Here is a 24371-nt window from a genome sequence, read left to right as displayed (position 1 = left end):
AGTCCAGAAAGAAACAAGCCCATTCTGTGACGTCTTTGTTATTTATCAAATAATACACATGCATTGGACATTGCCCGATCTTCAAGTTGATAACTCTCTTTTCATGTAAGAAACCTCAAATTATTTCAGTAGTTACACAAATAAAAAGCTAAATGAGATGTAACAGTCAAATTTGATGTAAAACATTAATCTCAGAAGAGGGGCTAGCTGATAGAATGTATAGTTACATGAAAAATAAATAATACCAATAAATATCACTGTAATTTGATAACAAATAAACAGATGTCTAATAAAACGTACTAACATGTGGATTATGTGATATATTGTGTATGTAACACAAAACAAAAGAGTGATGGAGTGTATTATAGTAAGTAAAAATCAAATGGAGTTCAATGTGATAAATTCAGTACAATGAGGGGACATTTCAAACTTTAAGGTTGCCGCTCCTCAAGAAGAGCAGGTGAGATGCTTGACATAAAAGTCAAACTGAAATCTAAGCCTGTCCATAGTGCTTCAGTAGTCTTCACCCTATTTTCACACAAAAATGGATAAGTGTCTGCTAAATCAGTTTCCCAAACTCGGTCCCTTTTACCCCCCTTTTCTCCCTCATCGCGGCAACTCCCCAACGGGCTCAGGAGGCGAAGGTTGAATCATGCATCCTCCGAAGCACGCTTCTTAACACCCGCTTGCTTAACCCGGAAGCCAGCCGCACCATTGTGTCGGAGGAAACACCGTTCAACTGACAACCGAGATCAGCCTGCAGGCACCCGGCCAGCCACAAGGAGTCGCTAGAGCGCGTTGAGCCAAGTAAAGCCCCCCGGCCAAACCCTCCCATAACCCGGACGACGCTGGGACAATTGGGCGCCGCCCTATGGGACTCCCGATAACGGCCGTTTGTGATACAGCCCGGGATCGAACCCGGGTCTGTAGTGACGCCTCAGTGCCTTAGACCGCTGCGCCATTCGGGAGGCCCCTGGATCAGTATTTGATTCAATTTTTACTTATTTGCTTAGCAGACACTTTTTTCTTTGTACCTGTAAGCAACTTCGCAAACACTGTTGCACATAATTCTTCATTTTCTACATTTATCAGTAGTCTGACTGAGGTACCTTACTCAGAGTCAAGGATGCTACACTAGATGCCTTTCTTGGGAATATTAAATCGCAACCATCAAATTACCAGTTTAATGGCAAAGCCAATCTGCACATGTACTTGCAGATGCTCCATCCTCTCACATTGAGAACATTACTCTTTTGAAGTTCCAAGAAAAAACTGCTGATTGTTTAATTTAGAAGTCCTCTATGTTATTAGTATTCAGTGTTGCTGGTAAGGTAGGAGATCTTCTGGTCTGAAACTGTGGGCTGCAATGGGTGGCTCCTTTTTCTCCCTCATAGTTCATTTCATTTCTTTCTTTCTCTCAATTGCGCTCTCACAAGTCTTCTCTGGCAGTGCCCAGGACAAGGGGATGTGTGGCCTCCTCCTTCAGATAGCGGAGGAAATCATTCACCTCACGGCCACCCTATTGACAGATACGGATGGTTAAAAGCGTGAAGGAATGTATCAGAATATTGATTACAGAGCATTACGTGTTATTTAATCCATGTCCTTTGGAGGAGGAAAAGTGGTGTTGTAGTCTAACCTCGTATTTCCGAGGCTGGTCCTTCTGTCCTGCTGGGACGAAGAAAATAGTGGGGAAACTGGGAAGAACAACAACAGATGAGATTAAAATAGCAGATTACAGAGTAGTAGACATAGACAATAGACAAAAATCAAACTACATAAGAAGTAGAGGCTCACCCCTGGACATCGTAGGATGGAGGAACGTCGTTAGCAGTGGCATCCATCTTTGCTATAACAATGTGGGTGTCGGCAGACAACTGTAATGAAGAATAAAAAAATAATGAGCATCTGGATGATGGTTTGTAACTTTCAAAACCAGCTAAGCAACACTTGCAGATGTGAACCTCACCTGTTCCCCAAGCTCTGTGTATTTTGGCTCCAGGCTTTTGCAGTGTCCACACCAGGGTGCATAAAACTCCACCAGTACGTCCTTGGAAGGGTTGTTCACTATCTCCTCAAAGTTGTCCGCCACCACCACCTGCAGAGGCAAAAGGGTTTTGTTTAAATGTCTTCCTAACATTTTTGAAAGCGACAAACGTTTGTTGGTTCTATTCCGCACACCTTGACTGGGCCGTCGTTGTTTTCGGGAGCAGCCTCTGACTTGACCTGCCTCTTCAGTTTACCAGCAAAGTAGTCCTCCAAGAACCTCTCCAGGGATTTCCCGTCCCGTCTGCAACGGACGGACAGATGAGCAGTGTGAAAGCTGGCTAGACTGCATAAGGGTCTGTGATGGTCATGTGTTATTGTAACTCACGTGAACTCCTCCTGCATGCTGTACTTGTGGCCCTCCCTGTTCCTGATGGTGATGAGAGGCAGCTCTCCCCCGTCGGACGGCCCCAGGCCAAACTCCTCCTCCAGCTCTTCCTGGAACTCAGCCCTGTTGGCCACAGCGTAACTCAGCCCCTGAGACTGGAACTGAGTGGCCACTTTCATCACCCTAGGGAGAGAGAAGGGGTAGTGAAAGAGTGATGGAGAGAGAAAAAGAGTGAGGAAGGTATCAGGTAAGAGCAGTTTTTTCCCCCGTGCTGTGGCCCTCACCATCAGGTTCATAGGGACTATGTGACTTTGCACCATGCCATCATCATTCTGTAAAACCTAAAACTATACTGCAATTGCACTTTGTACACCTCTGCACAACACTACATATACACGTCACGGTAGCATCCCTCCCTGTGCATAGATTGACAAATTCCTACTGTAAATTGTATATCCTTACTGTAAATCAGCATATAATGTAGAGTTCTTTGCTTACTTATTTATATTGTATGTAGACTTTGTGCAAATTCCTCTATCTGTATATTGTCTATAGATGGCAGCACCATTTCACTGAGTCAAATTCCAGGTATGTGTAAATGTAATTGGCGAATAAAGGTGATTCTGAAAGGAGAGCAGCTCTCACCTGTTCCTCCAGTAGTTGGTGCCCTTGATGTTGCGGAGGTAATCCACGTCGTAGTAGGCCACCAGCAAGTCCCGTCCCCTCATGTTCTCTCTGTTCTCAGCAGTCAGATGGGGGCACAGCCCAAACACATTATCTCTGATGAATTGACGGAGAGAGGCGGTCGAGACAGCCTCATCAGACTTGACCAAGCTGTCCTCAAACTTGCTGTTGAGTCGTGGGGGCCGAAAGAGCACCACCGTGCTGGTTAAGAGAGACACGAGGATTGTGACATCATTATAAGGTACTACTACTTGGCAATAATCTATGATGTCATATCCAACTAATGTGCCCTCATAGTCTAGTGACCAGAGGGCAGAAGGTTCAGAACCCAGGTGGGATTATATGTAAGGGGAGCTACAGCACATACTCTGATTCCACACCGTGTTTGAGGCCCAGGCTCAGGTCTGCAGTGTGGGCGAAGCGGTGGCTGTCTCTCATGGCACTAGATGCCTTCAGAAACTCAGCCATCTGAGAGCTGTCAGCACCTGAGAAAAAACCTGACAGCAGGGAGGGAGAATATAAGTCACTCAAATAGTTCACAAAAAATATAAATTTTTTAAAAAACAAAAAAATGTATGCAATTGCTTTATTTCAATAGACTAAAGGATCTATACTTGGCTGTGATTAATAAAGTGAACTCACCAACTACACTGGCTTCAAAATTGTTGACGAATGCATCCAGGTCTCTCTCATTGTGCAGAGGAACGGAACTGGGACCTGCCTGTTTTTTCATGTAGCTCACAATGCCATCTATGGGAACATGGGACAACATTAGATGAGTCATGCATACACTAAAACACAAAACAGAACAGCAATGATTTTAAAGTAGCCACCTGCACTCCTGGGTCCATCATAAGCAGCAAAGTCCTCTCCATTGCGGAAGATTTTGAGTGTAGGGTACCCATTGACCCCAAAACGTCCACACGTCTCAGAGTTCACTGTGCAGTCTACCTGGGGGGAATTACAGAAACCATTTATCAATATACCGTTAAATAGCAGTGCATTCAGAGTGGTGGTATGCAGAAGCAGCCCTGATGTTAAAGTTACTGTGGGAACTGATCTCAATTCACCAACAAAAATATAAGAGAAGTGACACAGCTATCATGTACAGTTGACCCCCACATTTTAAAGCAATACCAATCCTGTGGAACAAAAACTGTTGAAAAAAGTGTAAAGTTACACATTTTGAACAAATGGATTGTAACTAATCTGAATGCAAGGAAATACAATGCATCCTTTGGGGTATGTGTGTTGACAAACTAGTATACTCACTTTAGCTAAAGACACTGTCCCTTTTAGTTTTGTTGCTGCAGTTTCATATTCTGGGGCTAGTTGCTGGCAGTGACCACACCTGAAAGAGAGATGAGATGAAGGGAGGCGCCATACAAAGAAAAGGAAGAGAATAATAAAATGTCACATGGGAAAAATGCTAGAGGCAATAGTGTGACAGCTGAGATATCAGGTGGCTCAGAAAAATGTATAAGAGAGACCTAGCCTAGTCATAATCCACTACTCAAATATGTCAGAGCAGAATGCACTGACTCAAATCATGACTCCAATTATAGCCAACTATATCCAATTATAGCTAACGTGATTTAGTGTCAGTTCACTCTCAGAAGTGAACTGGTAGTGTAATAGCTAACACGATATATCTAGCTATAATTAGTATGCACTGTTTATGGCGAAAATAATAATCTAACACTGTTAGTTTGAGTTGAGCAGACACAGAGTCAAGATAGCGAGCTAGAGAGTAAGACAGTTTTATCGGCTAACGTTAGCTGCAGTTCTAAATGCAAATAGTTAATCTACAACAGTGTGCGGTATAATAGATATTAAAATCAGGAATTTATTTATATTTACTATACATGTTTAGATGGCTGTCGTTTCTTGCATGCTAATGAATTAGCTAAAAAGCTAGCTATAACACTGCTTACCAAGGCGCGAAGAACTCTACCAGCACAGTCTCGTACTCTGCTACCGTATAATCGAAATCAGAATCCCCGAGCTCGAGCACGTCGCTGGCGGCTACAAAGACGTTCTGCTGAGCCAACGCAAAAAGCAAGAACATGCGAAATGGACCCAAGGTACCCATCTCAGCAGAATTAAGTGCTCCCAATAGCGATATACTGTAGCTGATATCCTCTGCTTTTCACTACCTCTCACTGCCGGGTGGGAGTGAGTATAGTAGAGCTGTGACGTGACCAAGAACATCTGTGTGGGTCTAGTAGACGTCTAGATGTGCGCCTTGGAGATTGAACTCTTACAACATTTCTCATAAACGAAAGGAATTCATCAAAAAGGCAAACGGATAAATTACGTTAATTTGGTATAAAATATATAACTCTTGTACAGGTATTATTACCGTTCATATTTCCAATATTGTGCCATAAATGCACAACTCAGGGAATTGGAGAGAAAAAAGTAAACAAAACATGTACATTCCTGGACTAAACCCCAATTGTCTATTTATAGTATTTATACAACTTTTGCCACACTAAGAGACTATGTTCCCTAGTCCCTCAGTAGTGCATTTGAGTGATAACTAAGACAAAGGGTGTATTTATTTCAATAAATTAGTGATGTACAGTTACACAGTGCTCACTGTTTAAAATTGGTTATGGTAAACTTGAAAAGCTGTCATCTTTCGAGCTGCTGGTGTTGCTTCAGCTCAGTGAAGGCACAGGTGATTCTGATATGAGTTTATTAAGAGTGGTCATAAGCCCTCAACGTTGCGTCCAGATTTCACCAGCCTTGAACTGGTTTCTGGAATAGTTTATATGTGGTATGAATACTGTATACTGCAGTCACAAGTATCCTCTCTGCTCCTCTCCTTTGAAGTGTCTTGGTTCTGTCCTTTTTGGGTTGGTTCTGTCCAGTTCAGTCCTGCTCCTTGTCTGTGACTGTCTGCTGTTCAGTGGTCATAGTTTCGTCCTCTAAATTGAACTGGCAGGCAGCGGTGCGGAACAGGTGTATCAGGTCCCGAAACCACCGAGACACCTGGACAGGAGAGAGGTAAAGCAGTCAGTAGACTAGGGTTCATTTCACAAGCCAAGACTTTTCAACAAGTGCATTACTGTTGGATCTTTTATAGTTTGGTTACAAAAAACAACCTTCACCTCATTGAGTGTCTTATTGCCAAGTTGGGTGGAAATTGCCTGGAAAGTACTCTGATTGGCACCTTGCTGCTGACAGGTGGTTAGAATGACATGGTCAGCCTCCCTGTAGCCCAAAGAGGATTATCACTCCTTAAAACCCGTTACGGCTAGACGTTCCGTTAGTGGAACAACATCCAGTGAAATTGCAGAGCGCGAAATTCAAATTAAATTATTAAAAATATTTAACTTTCATAAAATCACAAGTGCAATACACCAAATTAAAGCTTAACTTCTTGTTAATCCAGCCACCGTGTCAGATTTAAAAAAGGCTTTACAGCAAAAGCAAACCATGCGATTATCTGAGGACAGCACCCCATCATACAAACACATGACAATCATATTTCAACCCGCCAGGCGCGACACAAAACCCAGAAATAACGATATAATTCATGCCTTACCTTTGAAGATCTTCTGTTGGCACTCAAATGTCCCATAAACATCACAAATGGTCCTTTTGTTCGATAAATTCCGTCGTTATATCCCCAAAATGTCAATTTATTTGGTGCATTTGATTAAAAAAAACACTGGTTCCAACTCGCCCAACATGACTACAAATTATCTAAAACGTTACCTGTAAACTTGGTCCAAACATTTCAAACAACTTTCCTAGTCCAACTTTAGGTATTTTAAAACGTAAATAATCTACGTTATAGCGGATCAAATGAAAGTGGAGCGAGCCCCAGGTCACGTGCCCCAAACAAAACAGTACACTAGGCTCGACACCCAGAAAGGAAAGGGCTACTTCTTCATTACTCAAAAGAAAAACATCAACCAATTTCTAAAGACTGTTGACATCCAGTGGAAGCCATAGGAACTGCAACCAGATGCCTCAGAAATCTAGATTCCCATAGAAAACAAATTGAAAACAGTCACCTCAACAACAAAAAATCCTGGACGGTTTGTCCTCAGGGTTTCGCCTGCCAATAAGTTATGTTATACTCACAGACATATTTTTAACAGTTTTAGAAACTTTCGAGTGTTTTCTATCCAAATCTACCAATTATATGCATATCCTAGCTTCTGGGCCTGAGTAGAAGGCAGTTTACCTTGGGAACGCTTTTCATCCGGATGTGAAAATAGTGCCCCCTAGCCCGAAGAGGTTTTAAAACATTAAAACAAAGACCAAACATTTTCAGGCTGGTCTCTCTCACCTTGTCCAGAGTATGACCTTCTCCCCACTGGCAGTGAGGGAGATGTTTTTGGCACACACATGGGGGATCAGAAGAGGGGTTGGGACAAGGCTGCAGGGGGGGGTCAGGGGGTTCTCTATCTCCCCGCTAAAGGATGTTGGGGGGCCATCAGACACCCCCGAGCATTCTCCTCCCTTACTCCTCTTTGGCGAGGGGCTGTGTTCTCTCCCCCATCCTTATCCTCCTCATCCTCAATTTTGTCATCCTTCTCCTCAGGGACGGAGAGTGAGCATTCCTCAGGACCCTCCCATGAAGGAGCTCCTTGCTCTTCTGAAAAGCATAATGGTTGTTTATCTGCAACGTGTAAAAGAGTTTAAAGGGGGGCTGAACTCCCTGATTTGGCTCTAATATTTTTGGCTTATTCAGAAATGCAGCAGCCATGACTGAAGCCAAACGAGAGTTGTCCAACCGGCCTTCAACACCACAGACCACTTGTATGGCGCTGTGTAGGCGAGCGGTTTGCTGACCAGAGTGCCCTATGGTGGCTGTGGGTTATGGTATGGGCAGGCATAAGCTACGGACAACGATTGCATTTTGTCGATGGCAATTTGAATGCACAGAGATACTGTGACGAGATCCTGAGGTCCATTGTGTTATTTATCCGCCGCCATCACCTCAAGTTTCAACATGATAATTCACAGTCCCATGTTGCAAGGATCTGTACAGAATTCCTGGCAGCTGAAAATGTTCAATTTCTTCCATGGCCTGCATACTCACCAGACATGTCACCCATTGAGCATATGTGGGATGCTCTGGATCGACATGTACAACAGCTTGTTCCAGTTCCTGACAATATCCAGCAACTTCACACAGCCATTGAAGAATGGGACAACATTCCACAGGCCACAATCAACAGCCTGAACAACTCTATGTGAAGGAGATGTGTGGCGCTGCATGAGGCAAATGGGGGTCACACCAGATACTGACTTGTTTTCTGATCCACACCCCTACTTTTTTTTTTAAAGGTATCTATGACCAACAGATGCATATCTGTATTCCCAGTCATGTGAAATCCATAAAATAGGGCCCAATAATGTTTCTTCATTTGACTGATTTCCTTATGAACTGTAACTCAGTAAAATCTTTGAAATTGTTGCATGTTGCGTTTATATTTTTGTTCAGTATAGATAACTTGACCAGGTCTTGTGTCTTGAAGTCGTCTAGGCTAGCCAACTTATTTAGCTATTTAACTTCAGCCAGCTGGTGTGCAACCGTGGCAAAATTGGTTTGACATTGATTAGCCTCTCTGGGGCTAGTTAGGGACAGTCAATGAATTACACAATGGAAATGGGACAATAATTTTACATTGCACATCTTTTAGTTTTCTCAAATGCTTCCAATATTTGTATATGCAATTCTAAAATGCATAGTTGGTTTATGTTTTTAAGTCATAGAAATTTGGCAGCATTGACAAACATTTTGTCCATGTACATTGTCATTTACTGATGGTCCCCAACTAGCCCCATAGAGATATTGAATGTCAAACCAAATTGACCCATAGGCATTAAAATCAGGTCGCGTGCAGCTGCGCTCCAAACTGATTATTACTTGGGTGCTGCCAGCTGTGGGCAGGATTGAAATAAACCCAACCCAAGGAAAACAGTACCCTTCATTCTGTGACATACAATTCTTTCCTATCATCTCGCAAATCTCAGTTTAGGACAAGACTGACTTCATGAGTCTTATCGATGCCGTTTTCAAAAAGAGAAGTTGCTTTTTAGGGGCAGTCGCTCATTAAAGTTTTGCATTCTACAGGCAACAATGTATTTTCAGCCATATTACTTATGTAGATCGGTTTTGCTTTTGACCAAATAATGACAACAACCTTAATTCATACAGCATTGGTAGAGCAATTCTTACCAGGATGTGGACTGTTGGCCCCACTGTCGACTTCATCTTTTACTTCAGCGTCCACCTCTTGCTCTTCCTCCCTCTCCTCCCCCCCGCCTGTCTCAGTGTGGAGGTTGGCCGTGGGGCCGGTTGCCGTGGGGTACAAGGTGTCAAGGCTCTTCATCGCCCTGGGGACGCCATCGGAAGCCTGAGAGAAGACTGCATGTCACATTCTGTCATCTCCATAACTCTCACTCATTTTATTCACACAGTTTAGAACAACAAAACACTAGACTACGGAGGCTACCTTGTTGCCGTGACAGCGAGAGCATCCTTTCCTCTTGTGTCTGCGAAGCTTGGCATCATGTCTGGCACCATGACAGAGGCTGAAGCAGTCTTTTCTGGCCAATCACACTCCTGTGAAGGAAGACAACCAGCCAAATCAGAATCATAATTGCAAATGCAATTAGAAATCAACAAATTACACAGTTCACATTTCCTTAAACCTTGTAGATGCCATGAGATCCCATCTTCCTCCTCCGACTGCGAACTGTCACTGGTGGAATATCTTCTTCCTCTAAATCAGGGAGAGTCACTTCTTCAAAACCACCACTTGCCCCTCCCCCTGACCCCAAGCCAACACCCTCATCTCCGTCTATTCCTCCCCCTGCCTCCTCTGGCCAACAAGCCTCCTCAAACTGCCACGGACGGGCTGAGGGTGGGCGGAGCTCGTCAAAAAATACCCAGAATTCCCCTTGCAAGTGCGTGTGGCCTTTCAGGAGGGAGGACATCTGTGCTTTAAGCTGTAGAAAACAGGTGGATTACAATGATGATTTAACATTGGTTTACTGTGGTGACAACTAATGTAAATGGTGTAGAATACTGACATACCTCCTTCTATGCTGGCAGGACTGAGGCCAGGTCCCCCCCTGCAGAGCACGTATGATTGTCTAGTTTTGAGACAGGTTTTCCCCAAAACTAATCTCGAGCTCCCTCAGGAAGCGTCGACTCTGCTCAAATGCCTGCTGCTCCTCAAACTGGACAGGACATAAAACATCACAAAGTCGAAGAGTATTAATGGCTTTTTCAGCAGTGAGAACTTTGCAGATTCACTACAATGTGTTAGGCTACAAGACAAATAATCATTTTTGTTCAACATAATTATATATGAACGCTCTTTTACATAGGGCCTGATACTTAATAAGCACCTGAATAAGCATCTATAAAAATATCCAATACGAAGTGATAAGCGGCTGTGATGTCCTCCTTACCAGGCCACACTCCAAAGCCTGCTCCGGGAGGAGGAAGGCCGCAAAGTCTCTGAGGAGGTCTGGCCATTCCCCCAGGACAGGACGGAGCTGGGAGAAGAGCTCCACTGCGCTGCACCCCTCAACCCGCTGCTCAAACTCATATAGCAGCCCCAAGAACTCCTCAACCTTAACCAGGTAAGCTCTGAAGGGCTTCCCGTACCTGAAGGAGGAAGACAGGTTCGAGGGTTAAAGTTATCGTTGTCTAGAATGTGGTTGTCACATTGGACGTGTCCTTACTGTCTGACCACGACTATGCCTCAAACTGCGAGGCCTGCCTCGCCCTGAGGGTACCCAACCACAGGAAAAGATACAAAACAAGGATTCTAATTAGTACTCATATGGAAGTGAATACCTAGTAGAGGTCGACCGATTAATCGGCATGGCCGATTAATTAGGGCCGATTTCAAGTTTTCATAACAATCGGTAAACGCCATTTTTTGACACCGATTATGGCCGATTACATTGCACTCCACGAGGAGACTACGTGGCAGGCTGGCTACCTGTTACGCGAGTGCAGCAAGGACCCAAGGTAAGTTGCTAGCTAGCATTAAACTTATCTTATAAAAAACAATCAATCTTAACATAATCACTATTTAACTACACATGGTTGATGATATTACTAGTTTATCTAACTTGTCCTGCGTTGCATATAATCGATGCGGTGCATGTTAATTTATCATCGAATCACAGCCTACTTCGCCAAACGGGTGATGATTTAAAAAGCGCATTGGCGAAAAAAGCACTGTCGTTGCACCAATGTACCTAACCATAAACATCAATGCCTTTCTTAAAATCAATACACAGAAGTATATATTTTTAAACCTGCATATTTAGTTAATATTGCCTGCTAACATGAATTTCTTTTAACTAGGGAAATTGTCACTTCTCTTGCGTTCTGTGCAAGCAGAGTCAGGGTATATGCAGCAGTTTGGGCCACCTGGGTCGTTGCGAACTGTGTGAAGACCATTTCTTCCTAACAAAGACTGTAATTAATTTGCCAGAATTGTACATAATTATGACATAACATTGAAGGTTGTGCAATGTAACAGCAATATTTAGACTTAGGGATGCCACCCGTTAGATAAAATACGGAACGGTTCCATATTTCACTGAAAGAATAAATGTTTTGTTTTCGAAATGATAGTTTCTGGATTTGACCATATTAATGACCTAAGGCTCGTATTTCTGTGTGTTATTATATTGTAATTAAGTCTATGATTTGATATTTATTAGAGCAGTCTGACTGAGCGGTGGTAGGCAGCAGCAGACTCGTAAGCATTCATTCAAACAGCATTTTCCTGCATTTGCCAGCAGCTCTTCGCTGTGTTTCAAGCATTGCACTGTTTATGACTTCAAGCCTATCAACTCCCGAGATTAGGCTGACAATACTATAGTGCCTATAAGAACATCCAATAGTCAAAGGTATATGAAATACAAATGGCATAGAGAAATAATCCTATAATTCCTATAATAACTACAACCTAAAACTTCTTACCTGGGAATATTGAAGACTCATGTTAAAAGGAACCACCAGCTTTAATATGTTCTCATGTTCTGAGCAAGGAACTTAAACGTTAGCTTTTTTACATGGCACATATTGCATTTTTACTTTCTTCTCCAAAAATTTGTTTTTGCATTATTTAAACCAAATTGAACATGCTTCATTATTTATTTGAGACTAAATTGATTTTATTGATGTATTATATTAAGTTAAAATAAAAGTGTTCATTCATTCAGTATTGTTGTAATTGTCATTATTACAAATATATATATATATAAATAAATCGGCCGATTATATTAATATATATATATATATATATATATATAAAAATCGTCCGATTAATCGGTATCGGCTTTTTTTGGTCCTCCAATAATCGGTATCGGCCAATAATCGGTATCTCAGCACCTTGAGATATCAGCTGATGTACGAAGGGCAATATAAATACATTTGATTTGATTTAAATCACGTACCTGCAGCTCAGGCACTGAGAGAACAAACTCCTCTGAGGCTGATGACATCACTTCCTCTTCATCTTCATCCTGAGTAAGGTCATCAAAGTCCTCCTCCTCCTCCCCTTGCTTCTCCTGCTCTCCATCCCCGTCTTTCTCTCCATCCTTCTCTCCTCCTCCGTTCTGTTGTCCATCTCTTTCTCCCTCCCCCTCTCCACTTCCCTTTCCATCTCCACCCTGCTCTCCGTTTCTCTCCTCCTCCACTGTCTCGTTCTCTTTGGTCACCCTTTTCTCCATCATTCTTCTCTCCTCCTCCAGTTTGTTCCTGTGCTCCAGTCCTTCCACTCAACATGCCTATGCCATGCACACCACAATCTTCCTCCTCTTCTTCCCTTTCTTCCCTCTCATCCTCTTCACCACGATTTCCCTCAGGAGGTATGTCAGGTATGTGCGTTGATGTAGCTGCCATGCACCACCTCTCTAGCCCCACCGCTCTCCTCTCTTCTTCTCCCCCTATCCTGTTCTTCTCCACCCCATCCTCCCCGCTCTCCATCTCACCAACCATCATTCTCTCCAGGGCGTCAGAATGGCTTTCCAGGCTGGAGCAGGGGCTCCCAGAGGGCGACTCAGAAAGTGTCAGGAGAGGACCCTCCTCTTCCAGCTCCCTCTTCCTGTAATCCTTCCACCAGTCGGTGGAGCTGCTCCTCTAAACTCTGCCCGGACGCTTCTCCACTGGTAAGAACACTGTTGCTGGGCAACCGGACACTCAGTGCCTGCTGGTAGCCCATTCTGCCATTAGGTAAAGTGGCGAGAGGCAGGAAGGTATGCCATTCGTTAACCCAATAATATTGTGTTAGGGTGCAGGCGACAGACTAAAAGGGAGGCTTTCAGACCGGTGAAACCCATTCTCTGAAGCATTGGATGACACGGACCCGTTTGAGACCAGGCAGTTTTTGGGCACCCAGATCATTTGTGTAGAACCATGGGCCGCAGTTTGTACCAGTACATACTGGTCATTCTTAGGGGCTGAGAGGCTCTGGATGATTGATGGAGACATAATAGCATGGGAGCTGCTAGACTGGAGTGTGAAAGCGTCTGTATTTGTAGCGTTCGGAGTGTATCCAGAAAGGTTTTGGGAGTAGGTTAAGGATGGGTCAAACCCAACTTCATCTTTGACCTCTGCATGGATTGGTTGCCCCAGGTCGCTGTTCTGATTGTCCAGGGAGGGGTTCATAGGGCTGGTTTTGATGCTAAGGGGAAGAGAGAGCGTGTGAGAGAACAACACAGGGCTAGACTTGAGCTGGAGCCTGCTATCCGGGGGTGTGGGGGGATAGTTCTGGGAAACTTCCAAGCTGGGTGGGGCAGGCAGGAGGGGCATGGGCAGAGTATGGGCGAGAGCTACTCTGGTCCACCCCTTCCCACCAGCATGAGTGTCCTGGTGGGAAGGGGTGGAGCGTGAGGGCCGCTTGGCCAATCTTGGCGCAGCACAGGTACGACAGGCAGAGTTATTGACCAATGAGGGAGTAGCACCATTCTCTGCTGGAAGAGCAAACAAGGGGGGTGGGGGTAATGGCTTTGGGGTAGCCGGCTGGATGAGCAGCAGTTTGCGAAACGGTGCCCGGGAGGGTGTTTTTTTCTGTTTGATTGGGCCTCGTTTGCATCACACACACTGTGACCACGCCCTGACCAAAGAGGGGGGCTCCCATCGGGATGGAGGGTAAGACCTGGACCAATGGCACTGCTCCATGGGCAGGAGTGAAAGGAGGCTGGGACAACGGCAGGGCCCTTCAGATTGTAGTGCTTGGGGCCTTGGCCAATAGGATGACCCCTTGTGAGGGGATATGTCCAGGAACATGGGCCAGAAAGCGGAGTGAATCTGGTGGGGCTTTGGCTAGGGGCGTAAGGGGGGCAGAACGGGTGAATGCGTAGAAGGGACGAGGTTTAGGGGCGATGGGTGGGCGCTCGCCTTTGTAGTTCATGCAGGGGTGTAGGCGCAGGGTGACAATTCTAGGGAGAGATGAGGGATATCGTGTCCCATTGGCGAACGTGTAAGGAGGTGCTGGAGGATGTGGAGGTATTCTGGGTGGGGATTTCCCATGTGGTTTATTATACTCCATCACTGCCCTGTGGATGAATGGTAGACTCTTCTGTAGAGGAGAAACAATTTACATAGGAATTAGTACCTTTTAGTAGTAACGGGGAAGTAAAATGGAGAATGACATATTTTCTCTGATAAGTAAATACTGAGAGTGGTGGTGGGTGAGTTTCGTACCCGTAGCCAGTTGGGCATGACGGACATCTCTCTCTCCAATGGGGGGCGCTCTTCCCCTGGCATCACCCTGCCACAGGTCTCCTGCATGGCAGGAACTATGTTGTGCTGACAGGACAACTGAGAGAGAAGAAAATAACAGATAAAGCCCAACATGGCAATAGGTGGCTACATCAAGGCATGATCAAAACATTGAGAAATACTGTGATGAGCATTAATGAGTTGTGAGGTCCACACCTTGATAGTGTTGTCAGATGTCTTGTGGCCACACAGCTCCTTGACACAGGAGCGTAGCTGGTCCTGCTTCTTGGTACGGATGAGGTAGCAACACATGAGCTGGTAGGGGAGATCTGTCTGGTTGAAGTGCTTCAGCCCCAGTTTAATGAGTCTGGTACAAAAATCCACATTTTGGGGCGACGCACAATTGGCCTAGTGTCGTCCGGGTTAGGGAGGGTTTGGCCGGTAGGGATATCCTTGTCTCATCGCGCTCCAGCGACTCCTTTGGCGGGCCGGGCGCAGTGCGCGCTAACCAAGGGGGCCAGGTGCACGGTGTTTCCTCCGACACATTGGTGCGGCTGGCTTCCGGGTTGGAGGCGCGCTGTGTTAAGAAGCAGTGCGGCTTGGTTGGGTTGTGCTTTGGAGGACGCATGGCTTTCGACCTTCGTCTCTCCCGAGCCCGTACGGGAGTTGTAGCGATGAGACAAGATAGTAATTACTAGCGATTGGATACCACGAAAAAAAATTGGGTAAAAATAAAAATAAATAAAAAACATTCAACCATGCAAGGAGGAATTTGATGCTTGGTTGTAGCAGTAAAGATGACATAGTTGGAACTATGAGGGCCTATGTCAGTGAACGGTCATTGAATGGGTTTGAGAGAGAGACCCTCTCTTTTCAACACGGGTTAACACACCTTCAAGTGTTTATATTCAGCTCAATACTGACCGGGCACTCACTGACATAAAATACTCACGTTAGGCATAGCTATTTTTGACCAGGGACTGTGTGTAAATGAGGATTGTTTTTGAACAGGTTGCTGTTGTTGTTTGTGAACATGAGCTCCTGTGGAGTTTGTCTCCCCACACAGGACGTGCTGCATGTGTAAATGTGTGTGTGTGTGTGCACGTACCTGTCCTCTCCGCATGTGTAGAAGTTGTTCTTGGTGCGTGGAGGGTGCAGTGCAGGGTCCAGGCTGCAGTGGGGCAGGAGCTCTGGATAGAGGAAGACAGAGCAGGTGGTGAGCAGCCAGGCCGTCTCAGCAGGCAGCAGAGGGTATGTACGCACTGCAGGGACAACCAAACACTTACACACAATCAAGCAATTCACAAACCCACCCTCTGATACATAGATAACACAAAACAGCTACACACACAGGCTATCGATACCATCTTTAGTACATACAATTCAGACTCTCACATCTTTACATATGAACCACACACACACCAGACCTCCTTGTTCATTACCATTGTTAGAGCGTGTTTGAGGCCTGGCAGGGGGGGTTGGCGAGACAGAGCTCTCCTGCTCCTGGACCAGAGACAGCGCCCCCTGGAGGTTACAGGCCCTGAAGATGCTGCTGAAGCCTGGGTCCCGGACTGACCTGATCGCCTCCTAACGCTGGGCAAACGCCTGGAGCTCCTCCTGGGTGGAAGGCACACAGAGACTAGGACTTGAGAAGGGTATATAAAGAGCGAGCCTCAGTAACTCACCAGGTATTGCTTGGTGGTGTGGGCCTTGTGGTGCAGGGCCTGTATGTGCTGAACAGAGGCAGACAAAACAGGCAAGGAGGGGGGGGGGGGCTGTCAGTGAGTCTACCAGTAGAAAATAATTAACATTATTGGTGTCAATAATAAGGCAACTTGAAAAATCTAAATGTTGTATTCCACCAACTTCAGTTCCTCAATTAGGTTTTACGAGCAGGCAAACCTACCTGTTGGAATTGCTGCCGCAGCTGGAGTTTCTGGGTGTGGTCGAGCGTGAGGACGGGGCAGGGCAGAGGTGGCAGCAGCACCATGGGGGGTGATACCGTGACGATGGGGGTGGAACGGCCAGGGACCCAGGAGGGCTCTCCTCTGCTGCAGAGCCTCCATATGCTCCCTCACAGTACGCCGCCTCTGTTAGCATGTTAGCCAGTGGCTCCTGAAACCTGCAGAGGTCAGAGGGCAGGGGTCAGGAAGGGGAATAATAATCATATTGATGACATAATAATAATACATGACATTTTTTTTATAGCACTTCATTGCATAAATCATCTGAGTGCTTTAAAGCATAAAAAAGACAAGCAATTTAGAAAAACATCATTCATGAGATGGAAGGTCCTGAGAGGGTGGGGAAAGTTAATGGCTTGAGTGGTCATCGGAGGAAGATGGTCGTAAGGGGAGAGCAAGAAAATATGTCAGGCAGGCAGCACTGAGTCATCAAGGTTTCTCACTGTCCCTCCCATCTGTGTGGCTTCTCCATAGCAGGGCTCGGGTGAAGTTTTGAGCTCAGCTACTGCAGTTCATGGACTCCGTAGTAACGTTAGGTGTAGCTAGCTAGCTACTCCTTCACTACTACCAAAATGAAGTACCCATTGGGTGAATCTAAGACAGACATGTGGCGCCAGAAAGGACACCACATTTCAATAACAATTTAAGAGTAGCCTTGTAGGGAGTAGTCCTCCCTTCGATCCTCATCACTGCAAACCGTCTTGCTTTCAGGCCTATCTCCATCCCAAACCTCTGGACACTGGCTGGCATTTGAATACGGTCATTAAGCAGACTTTATCCCCAAAAATATCAGTACATATGGCCCATGTGGGAGATGGGACTGAAGAGAGACTTGACTGGAATTATCCTGAACAAAAATATAAAAACTCAACATTTTACTGAGTTACAGTTCATAGAAGGAAATCAGTCAATGTAAATAAATTAATTCTGCCCTAATCTATGGATTTCACATGACTGTGCAGGGGCACAGCAATGGGTGAGAATAGGCCCACCCACTGGGGAGCCAGGCCCAGCCAATCAGAATTTTTTTTTACCCACAAAATGGCTTTATTACAGACAGAAATATTCCTCAGTTTCATCAGTTGTACAGGTGGCTGGTCTCAGACGATCCTGCAGGTGAAGAAGCCAGATGTTGAGGTCCTGGACTGGCATGGTTAGACGTGGCCTGCAGTTGTGAGGCCAGTTGGACATATTGCCAAATTCTCTAAAACAACGTTGGAGGTGGCTTATGGTAGAGAAATTAACATTCAATTCACTGGTAACAGCTCTGGTGGACATTCCTGCAGTCAGCATGCCAATTGCACGCTCCCTCAAAAATTGAGACATCTGTGGCAAAACGGAACATTTTAGAGTGGCCTTTTATTGTCCCCAGCACAAGATGCACCTGTGTAATGATCATGCTATTTAATCAGCTTCTTGATATGCCACACCGGTCAGGTGGATGGATTATCTTGGCAAAGGAGAAATGTTCACTAACAGGGATGTAAACCAATTTGTGCAGAAAATTGAGAAATATTTTTGTGCATATGGAACATTTCTGTGATCTTTTATTTCAGCTCATGAAACATGGGACCAACACTTTACATGTTGCGTTTTTATTTTTGTTCAGTATATTTGGATTATGCAATATTCTGCCTAAAATGCTCTACAGTCTACGCAATGGGATCTGACTGAGGTTCTTTGCGTAGCTCTACGTACTTTTGTGCACTGAACTTTTGGAACGTGACGAAAGCGTAGCCCCGCTTGTGTAGACTGAAATCACAGTGGAGACTTAACCCTCTCTCCCCACCTCTTATCCTCTTCTACTTTCCCTAACTTTGCTGAGTCATTAGTGGTAGCACTGTCACAGAGCCCTGACTACATAGTGTGGAAAAACCTGTCTGTCTCTCCCCACGTCATACTGCCTCGTTAACATTTAGAGACACCCATTACAGCCAGGACCAGGACACAGTGACGCAAACGTGTGTGCGCGTGCGTGGACAGTTGCTGGAAGGAAGTAAAGCGCTCTCTGCTCCCGTCAGTTCAGAGAAGTGGCCTGAAAACGGCACGTCGCACACACAGAGATCTCTCAACAGATGTCACAGTTCAAACATCAAAGTGGGCACACGTGCCAACCAGCTACTGAACACCTGGCGCACCTGTGTGAGACACAAAGTGAGTTTGTTAGCGGTGTGTGTCTTTTCTTAGTAAGTGTGAGTTGCTGTAGCGCCAATGTGAGTCCTGTGTGTTAGTGTGGATTGTAGCTCTACTGTGAGTTCTGTCCACCTCCTGACACTTCAGAGGAAGAGAAAACACCAGAGCATTTCTCTGCCTCCCTACCCAAGCAGATACAGCACCCCTCTGCTGCTCTGTCCCGAAGGGAGGACTTGGTGTGTGTGTGTGTGTGTGTGTGTGTGTGTGTGTACGTAATTTCAAGTAATTCCTAGAATGTCATAGATGGATATGCTCAAACGCATGAGCGGCTGCAGTCACGTATCCTGCAGTTGTTCATAACACATACGACAGATGGCCAATTTGGCTCACCAACCAGCACAAAGTCAACAAGAGGACCGTGTTTGTAGAAAAGAAAAAGCAAGGGTGAGCTAAACAGTCACACATTCACATCCATTAAGGTCTGGGATAGATAGCACTGTTGACTGAAGGAGGACCAGGAAGCAATGGATTATTTGGCTCATCACAATGCTATTTTATGAAACAATTGGCATTTTAAGCGCATCTCAAATTCTAGTTGCTTCCTCTTGTTGTTTGCTCCGCATTAAAAGCTCTATATCATTATTAACATGAGGTACTGGGTTGGTGGACCAACTCAGTGACATAGTGGTTAGTTTCCACCCTAAGATCGGAATGTTGGGAGTTCGATCCCCAGCCGAGTCATACCAAAGACGGTAAAAATGGGAACCAATGAGCCTCTGCTTTGCACTCAGCATTAAGGAGATAGATTGGGGATAAGGCCCTGCGATAGACTAGCATCCTGTCCAGGGGGTCTACTTGTACATCAAGCTGACTCATGCTACAGAAACAGGAGATCTGCTCCTACAAGCTGTTCCGGCTCAAGGCTACTTACTTACTGGGTTGGTGGTACACTTTTTGAAAGCCCTTTCTTTCCCGAGAGAAATATGGAGAGGGTCAGGTTAGAATCATACCGAATGGCTTGTGGAACGTTGAATTGCAGAGCGCTCAGGGGTGGAGCAGCTTCCTCCCTCTCTTCATCTTCTTCGTGCCCATCGTCATCCTGCCCATTCACTATTAGCTCATCATCCTGGAACTGAAGGGGTAAAAAGAGTGAGATTCAGAAAGAGATTTTTTTTTTAAAGAAAGAGACTTGCAGATATGATCCCATAATCCTCCTCACTGTCTCGAAAAGCTCCTCCAATAGCTTGTTCACTTCCTTTTCTGAAAGAGAGGGAGAAAGGAAATAGGTTGGTTTATTTTTTTCCTTAAATTAAACAAATGGAATTTACCAGGCCCCTATATGTCTGTCTGTGGTTAGGGTTGATGTATGGAAACATTATTACAGAGACTCACTGGTGATGCGTACGGCCCGGTCGTTCCTGTAGTCCTCTCGGTCAGGCTCATCCAGATCCTCCAGGAAATTATACTCTGGGTCGTCATCATCATCACCCTCTTCTGAGAGAGAAAAGAGAAGGCGGAGGTAGCAAGAGACACACAGAAACATTTATTTTAAACTATTTCAAAGTAAAGAAAGGTAAATGGCCTAAGGGTAAAAGGGCTGTCAACACACACAACCATAACGAGTGAAGAAGAAGCGGGAGAGATGAGGCAGAGTGGGGGAGACAAACAGGAGCAGAGCAGTGGGGGAAAGGTCAAAATGAGCAAAACATGACAGAGCAAACAGACAGAGAGCAATTAAACCAGCTACACACACCTCCCGTAAAACATGTACACACACACACAGGTTAAATGCAGCTCCATCTGTCTCCTACTGCCTGCTTGACACTTGTCAGTGTTTGGAGGAGTGCCACATGTTTTGTGTATTTCACTAATAAAGTATTTGCTCCTAGAAAAAATTAATCCATGGCCCATTTTTGAGAATGATGTGTTCCTTAATAAGCAACAGCATAAAATCCTGTTGCATCGGTTACTACATGGTTGGACCATTCCATTTCAATAGTACACTGCCCATCCTTGAAACCTCCCTCATTATCCCTTTCTTTGAATCCTAACCGTCATTCTCCATGTCAGATGTCATGAGGCCCTGCAGCCACTTGCTCCAGTCGCAGTCCTCCAGGGCCATGCTGTAGTCGTACATGTCAGGCGTGATGTCAGGGGCATGTAGCTCCGCCTCCAGCTTGCCCAGGGGCACGTTCCTCAGGGTCCGTTTGGAGCGGGTACAACACGCCACCAGGCTAGACCCTCCACCTCCAGTCAAAGGCTGGAAACAGATAGATGGAACCAATGAAGAAAGAGATTCACATTGACTTTGGTCCTGATATGGCTGAATAGTGTCCCGATAAGAGTCCGATGATTTCCTGCTATAGCTGAATAGTCTGCTAGTATTCATGGGTTGCACATTTCGTCACAATATTGTTTTGAATGTTCTCTTGAGGACTGATGCCCGAATGAACATTCAACTCAATGCATTGTCAATAGTGGTGATGAAGATTTCATCAAAAGTGCATTACAGTGGCTTGAAAACACAGTGATGATTCAAAAGGAGGCAAATAATTAGTAGGAAAACCTTTTGTCATAATTGTGATGTCACCAGATTGACTTTAGATGCAGTACAACTTTAGCTAGCTAGCCATGATTGAGGGGACAGCACTGAATTTTAGCTGGCTATTTTTGACAAACTTTGCTAGCTAATGGAAACATGGCCCTCTCTCTAAAGTAAGTTGTACGACATTATGATGGAAAAGTTTTTTTCGACTCATTATTTTTCTACTTTAGCACTGTCATTCTATTTCCAAGCCACTGTAGTGTAATTAGCCCCCGTCCAAAATGACTTGGCATCAGTCGGGCACAAATATGGCTGAGGCGTCTGTGGAAAGTTCATAACAATAGCAACGACGTGACTAAGTGATGGAAGTGCAACCCATTAATAGTTTAACAGTTTCAGTACCTGGAAGAGTTCGGTGCAGATGGGGCTGAGTTCCAGCTCTTCCTCCACTGCGTGAAGCTTCTCCAGGAAGGTGCAGTCTTGGGCCCTGAGGGGCCGGAGGGGGCCCCAGAGGAACAGTCTCCACCCTCAGATGTCTGGGCTGCCTTGGCTTCTAAACATAAACCAAGACCAACATTATAGTAAACTCTTACTCATCCAGTGCACATTGTAAACATTAACTCAGTTAACTCTGACCCTGTATATAGTAGGTTTACTTACTTTCTTATTTCTATTTCTTGTGTGTTTTTGTTCTACCTTATGTTTTCTTTAGTATTAGATTTTTATTGATTACTGCATTGTTCGGTTGAGAGCTGTCAATTAAGGCATTTCACTGTATCTGTGACAAAAAATATATAAAATAATAATTGCATTATTTTCCCCCCAATCATTTCGATAACTTTCAATCAAATGCCAAATGCAGAGGTGCAGCATGTTACCTGTCGGGGACTGTCAAATCTGTTTTCGTCACACTCAAGAGTGTCCAGGGGTCCTGGGCCGCGCCCCTCGGGCACACCGTGGCGACGAGCCTGTGTTGTCCACGTCTCTCCAAAACGTCTGAAACGACAATGTCACAGGCATGACATCGTAGTCACATAGCACACCCTTTTGACTGATTGAACAAAAATGTATTGACTAACGGAGCAGAGATGGAGCTCTTCTTCACCTCCTCTGCAGTCTCATCCTCCTCATCGGGGCAGTACTCTTCATCAGAGCAGTCCTCCTCCTCCTCCAGAGGGATGTCAACAAACTGGGGGGCTGGGGAGAAGCAGGGAGCGAGATGAGGGAAAGAGCGAAACAGAGAGACAAAGCAACAGAGACTACAGACAACAGTGAGGAGTAATAAAGTATTTGACATGACACTAGCACTTTGTGTGACAGGGACATACCTTCACTTCAAGGGCCCTTTTGATAGGAGAAATATTCCAGGTGGGGATGCTCTGCAAGAGAAGAGGAAGCCGCTTTAGACTATTGAGATGAATCCAGGAAATTATATTAAGAGGTAGCTAGCTGCAAGTTGTGTTACTGGCCATTGTCTAAAGCGTTCTAAAGCTGCTCCTCCTCGTTGTCAGCCTCTGGCCCCCACAATCCTCTCCATCTTCAGACGGAAGTAAGTAATCAAAACAGAAACCCAATTCTCATACACTAGAAATCTGATTCAGTGTTTCCAAAATGGAGGGTATGTCCACTTCCTATAGAGCAGGTATGAGCAACGCCTCATGAGGGGCTGCAGTGGCTCACGGGTCTGAATACCAACATCCATACCCACACACACGCAGTCAGAGCCAGCCCTAGACCTTTGGGGGCCCTACGTGAAATTGTTGGGAGTAAAACATTTTAGCGACCCCCCTCTTGCCAGTGGAGAGCTAATTTCCTGCAATTCCACACATTTTGCCAAGGGGTTTGGAAAGCAAGTTTGCTGCAATTCTACATATTTTGTCATGGGGCGAAGAGAAGATTTAGCTATCTAATAACTAATTTCATGCAAATGTAAAAAATAAATGCCATGGGGCAGAGAGAAAATAACTGCAGCTTTACAGCTAATTTCCTGCAATTCTACTAATTTTGCCATAAGGTGAAGAGAAACGATTGCGGTTTTGAATATGATATCTGAGTGAGAGTGACAAACAAAATATACATTGCATTGCTTGCTATTTGGGGTTTTAGGCTGGGTTTCTGTATAAGCACTTTGTGACATAATAGATTTTATTTGAATAGGGGCCCCCAGGTTGGTAATTTGACCATGATTACTACAACATGGTTAGCTGGCTAGAATAACTTACAATAAAAAAATAAAAAAGAATTGCTGACATGGGCTAATTGAGTGAGTAACATAAGCAGAAAAACTGCTGATGCACAACCAAATGTTCAAAGGGCAACATGTGTATTCTACTATCCCCCGGAGGGAGGGGGGGTTGGAAATTGTTCTTGTCTATTCAGCGTGTCACAAGAAGCAGAGTTGAGGAGCTCACCAAAGGTGATTACCAGGCCCAGTTCTGTGTCCTCCTCTTCTGCCTCGGAGGGACTGGGATATAGCTGACAAACATCCCCATTCTTAACCTAGCCTGCAGCAGACACAAAACAAAGATTTAACAATGAGATAGGAGATGATCACATTCCCACCACTGAAGCATGTAAAACCAATTAAATGCCCATGCACACAAACTCCCATATCCCTTCATATCTCAGCAACACACACTGTGTTACTTGTCATCCCTCTCTCTTCTCCATTCCCCCTTCCTATTCTCATCCCTCTGTACATGAAGCAATGGTCTTCTGCTTGAACCTGGGAGAGTGTCTCCTTTGTGACAGCCCATCTGGGACCGTCATCCCAAAGCCCTTTCCCTTAGCAGGGGTGGAAATTGAGATATGTCTGTAAACAGAAAGAGTGCAGAGTGGACCACCATTGGAGATCTGGGGGGCACAGGTTGTCTCATCCCTCTTTAAGGCTTTAGAACACATGGGCCGTGGTTTTGGGGTGCTCGATTTGCGTTTCTGGGCTTTCAT

General features: G+C 45.0%; 1 protein-coding gene and 1 pseudogene across 1 annotated transcript; both read right to left on the bottom strand.

The window, feature by feature from the left end:
• Positions 1-22: 22 nt before the first annotated feature.
• On the bottom strand, positions 23-14278 carry LOC139564512 (protein disulfide-isomerase A3-like). The gene is made up of 18 exons (XM_071384097.1): positions 12515-14278; positions 10505-10703; positions 10125-10270; positions 9740-10036; positions 9541-9650; positions 9264-9441; positions 4993-6055; positions 4331-4409; positions 3892-4009; positions 3701-3808; positions 3426-3555; positions 3020-3259; positions 2375-2557; positions 2182-2290; positions 1970-2098; positions 1798-1877; positions 1640-1697; positions 23-1519 (listed from the first exon to the last, which is right to left on the bottom strand). The coding sequence occupies exons 7-18, from the start codon at positions 5148-5150 to the stop codon at positions 1430-1432; spliced, it is 1482 nt and encodes a 493-aa protein (XP_071240198.1). The 5' UTR covers positions 5151-6055; positions 9264-9441; positions 9541-9650; positions 9740-10036; positions 10125-10270; positions 10505-10703; positions 12515-14278; the 3' UTR covers positions 23-1429.
• Positions 14279-15891: 1613 nt separating this feature from the next.
• On the bottom strand, positions 15892-24371 carry LOC139564094 (GON-4-like protein; annotated as a pseudogene).

Source organism: Salvelinus alpinus, chromosome 35 (assembly GCF_045679555.1).
Source record: "Salvelinus alpinus chromosome 35, SLU_Salpinus.1, whole genome shotgun sequence".
NCBI lineage: Eukaryota > Metazoa > Chordata > Actinopteri > Salmoniformes > Salmonidae > Salvelinus > Salvelinus alpinus.
Note: the sequence above shows the minus strand (reverse complement) of the source record. Positions and strands in the feature narration are given on the sequence as shown.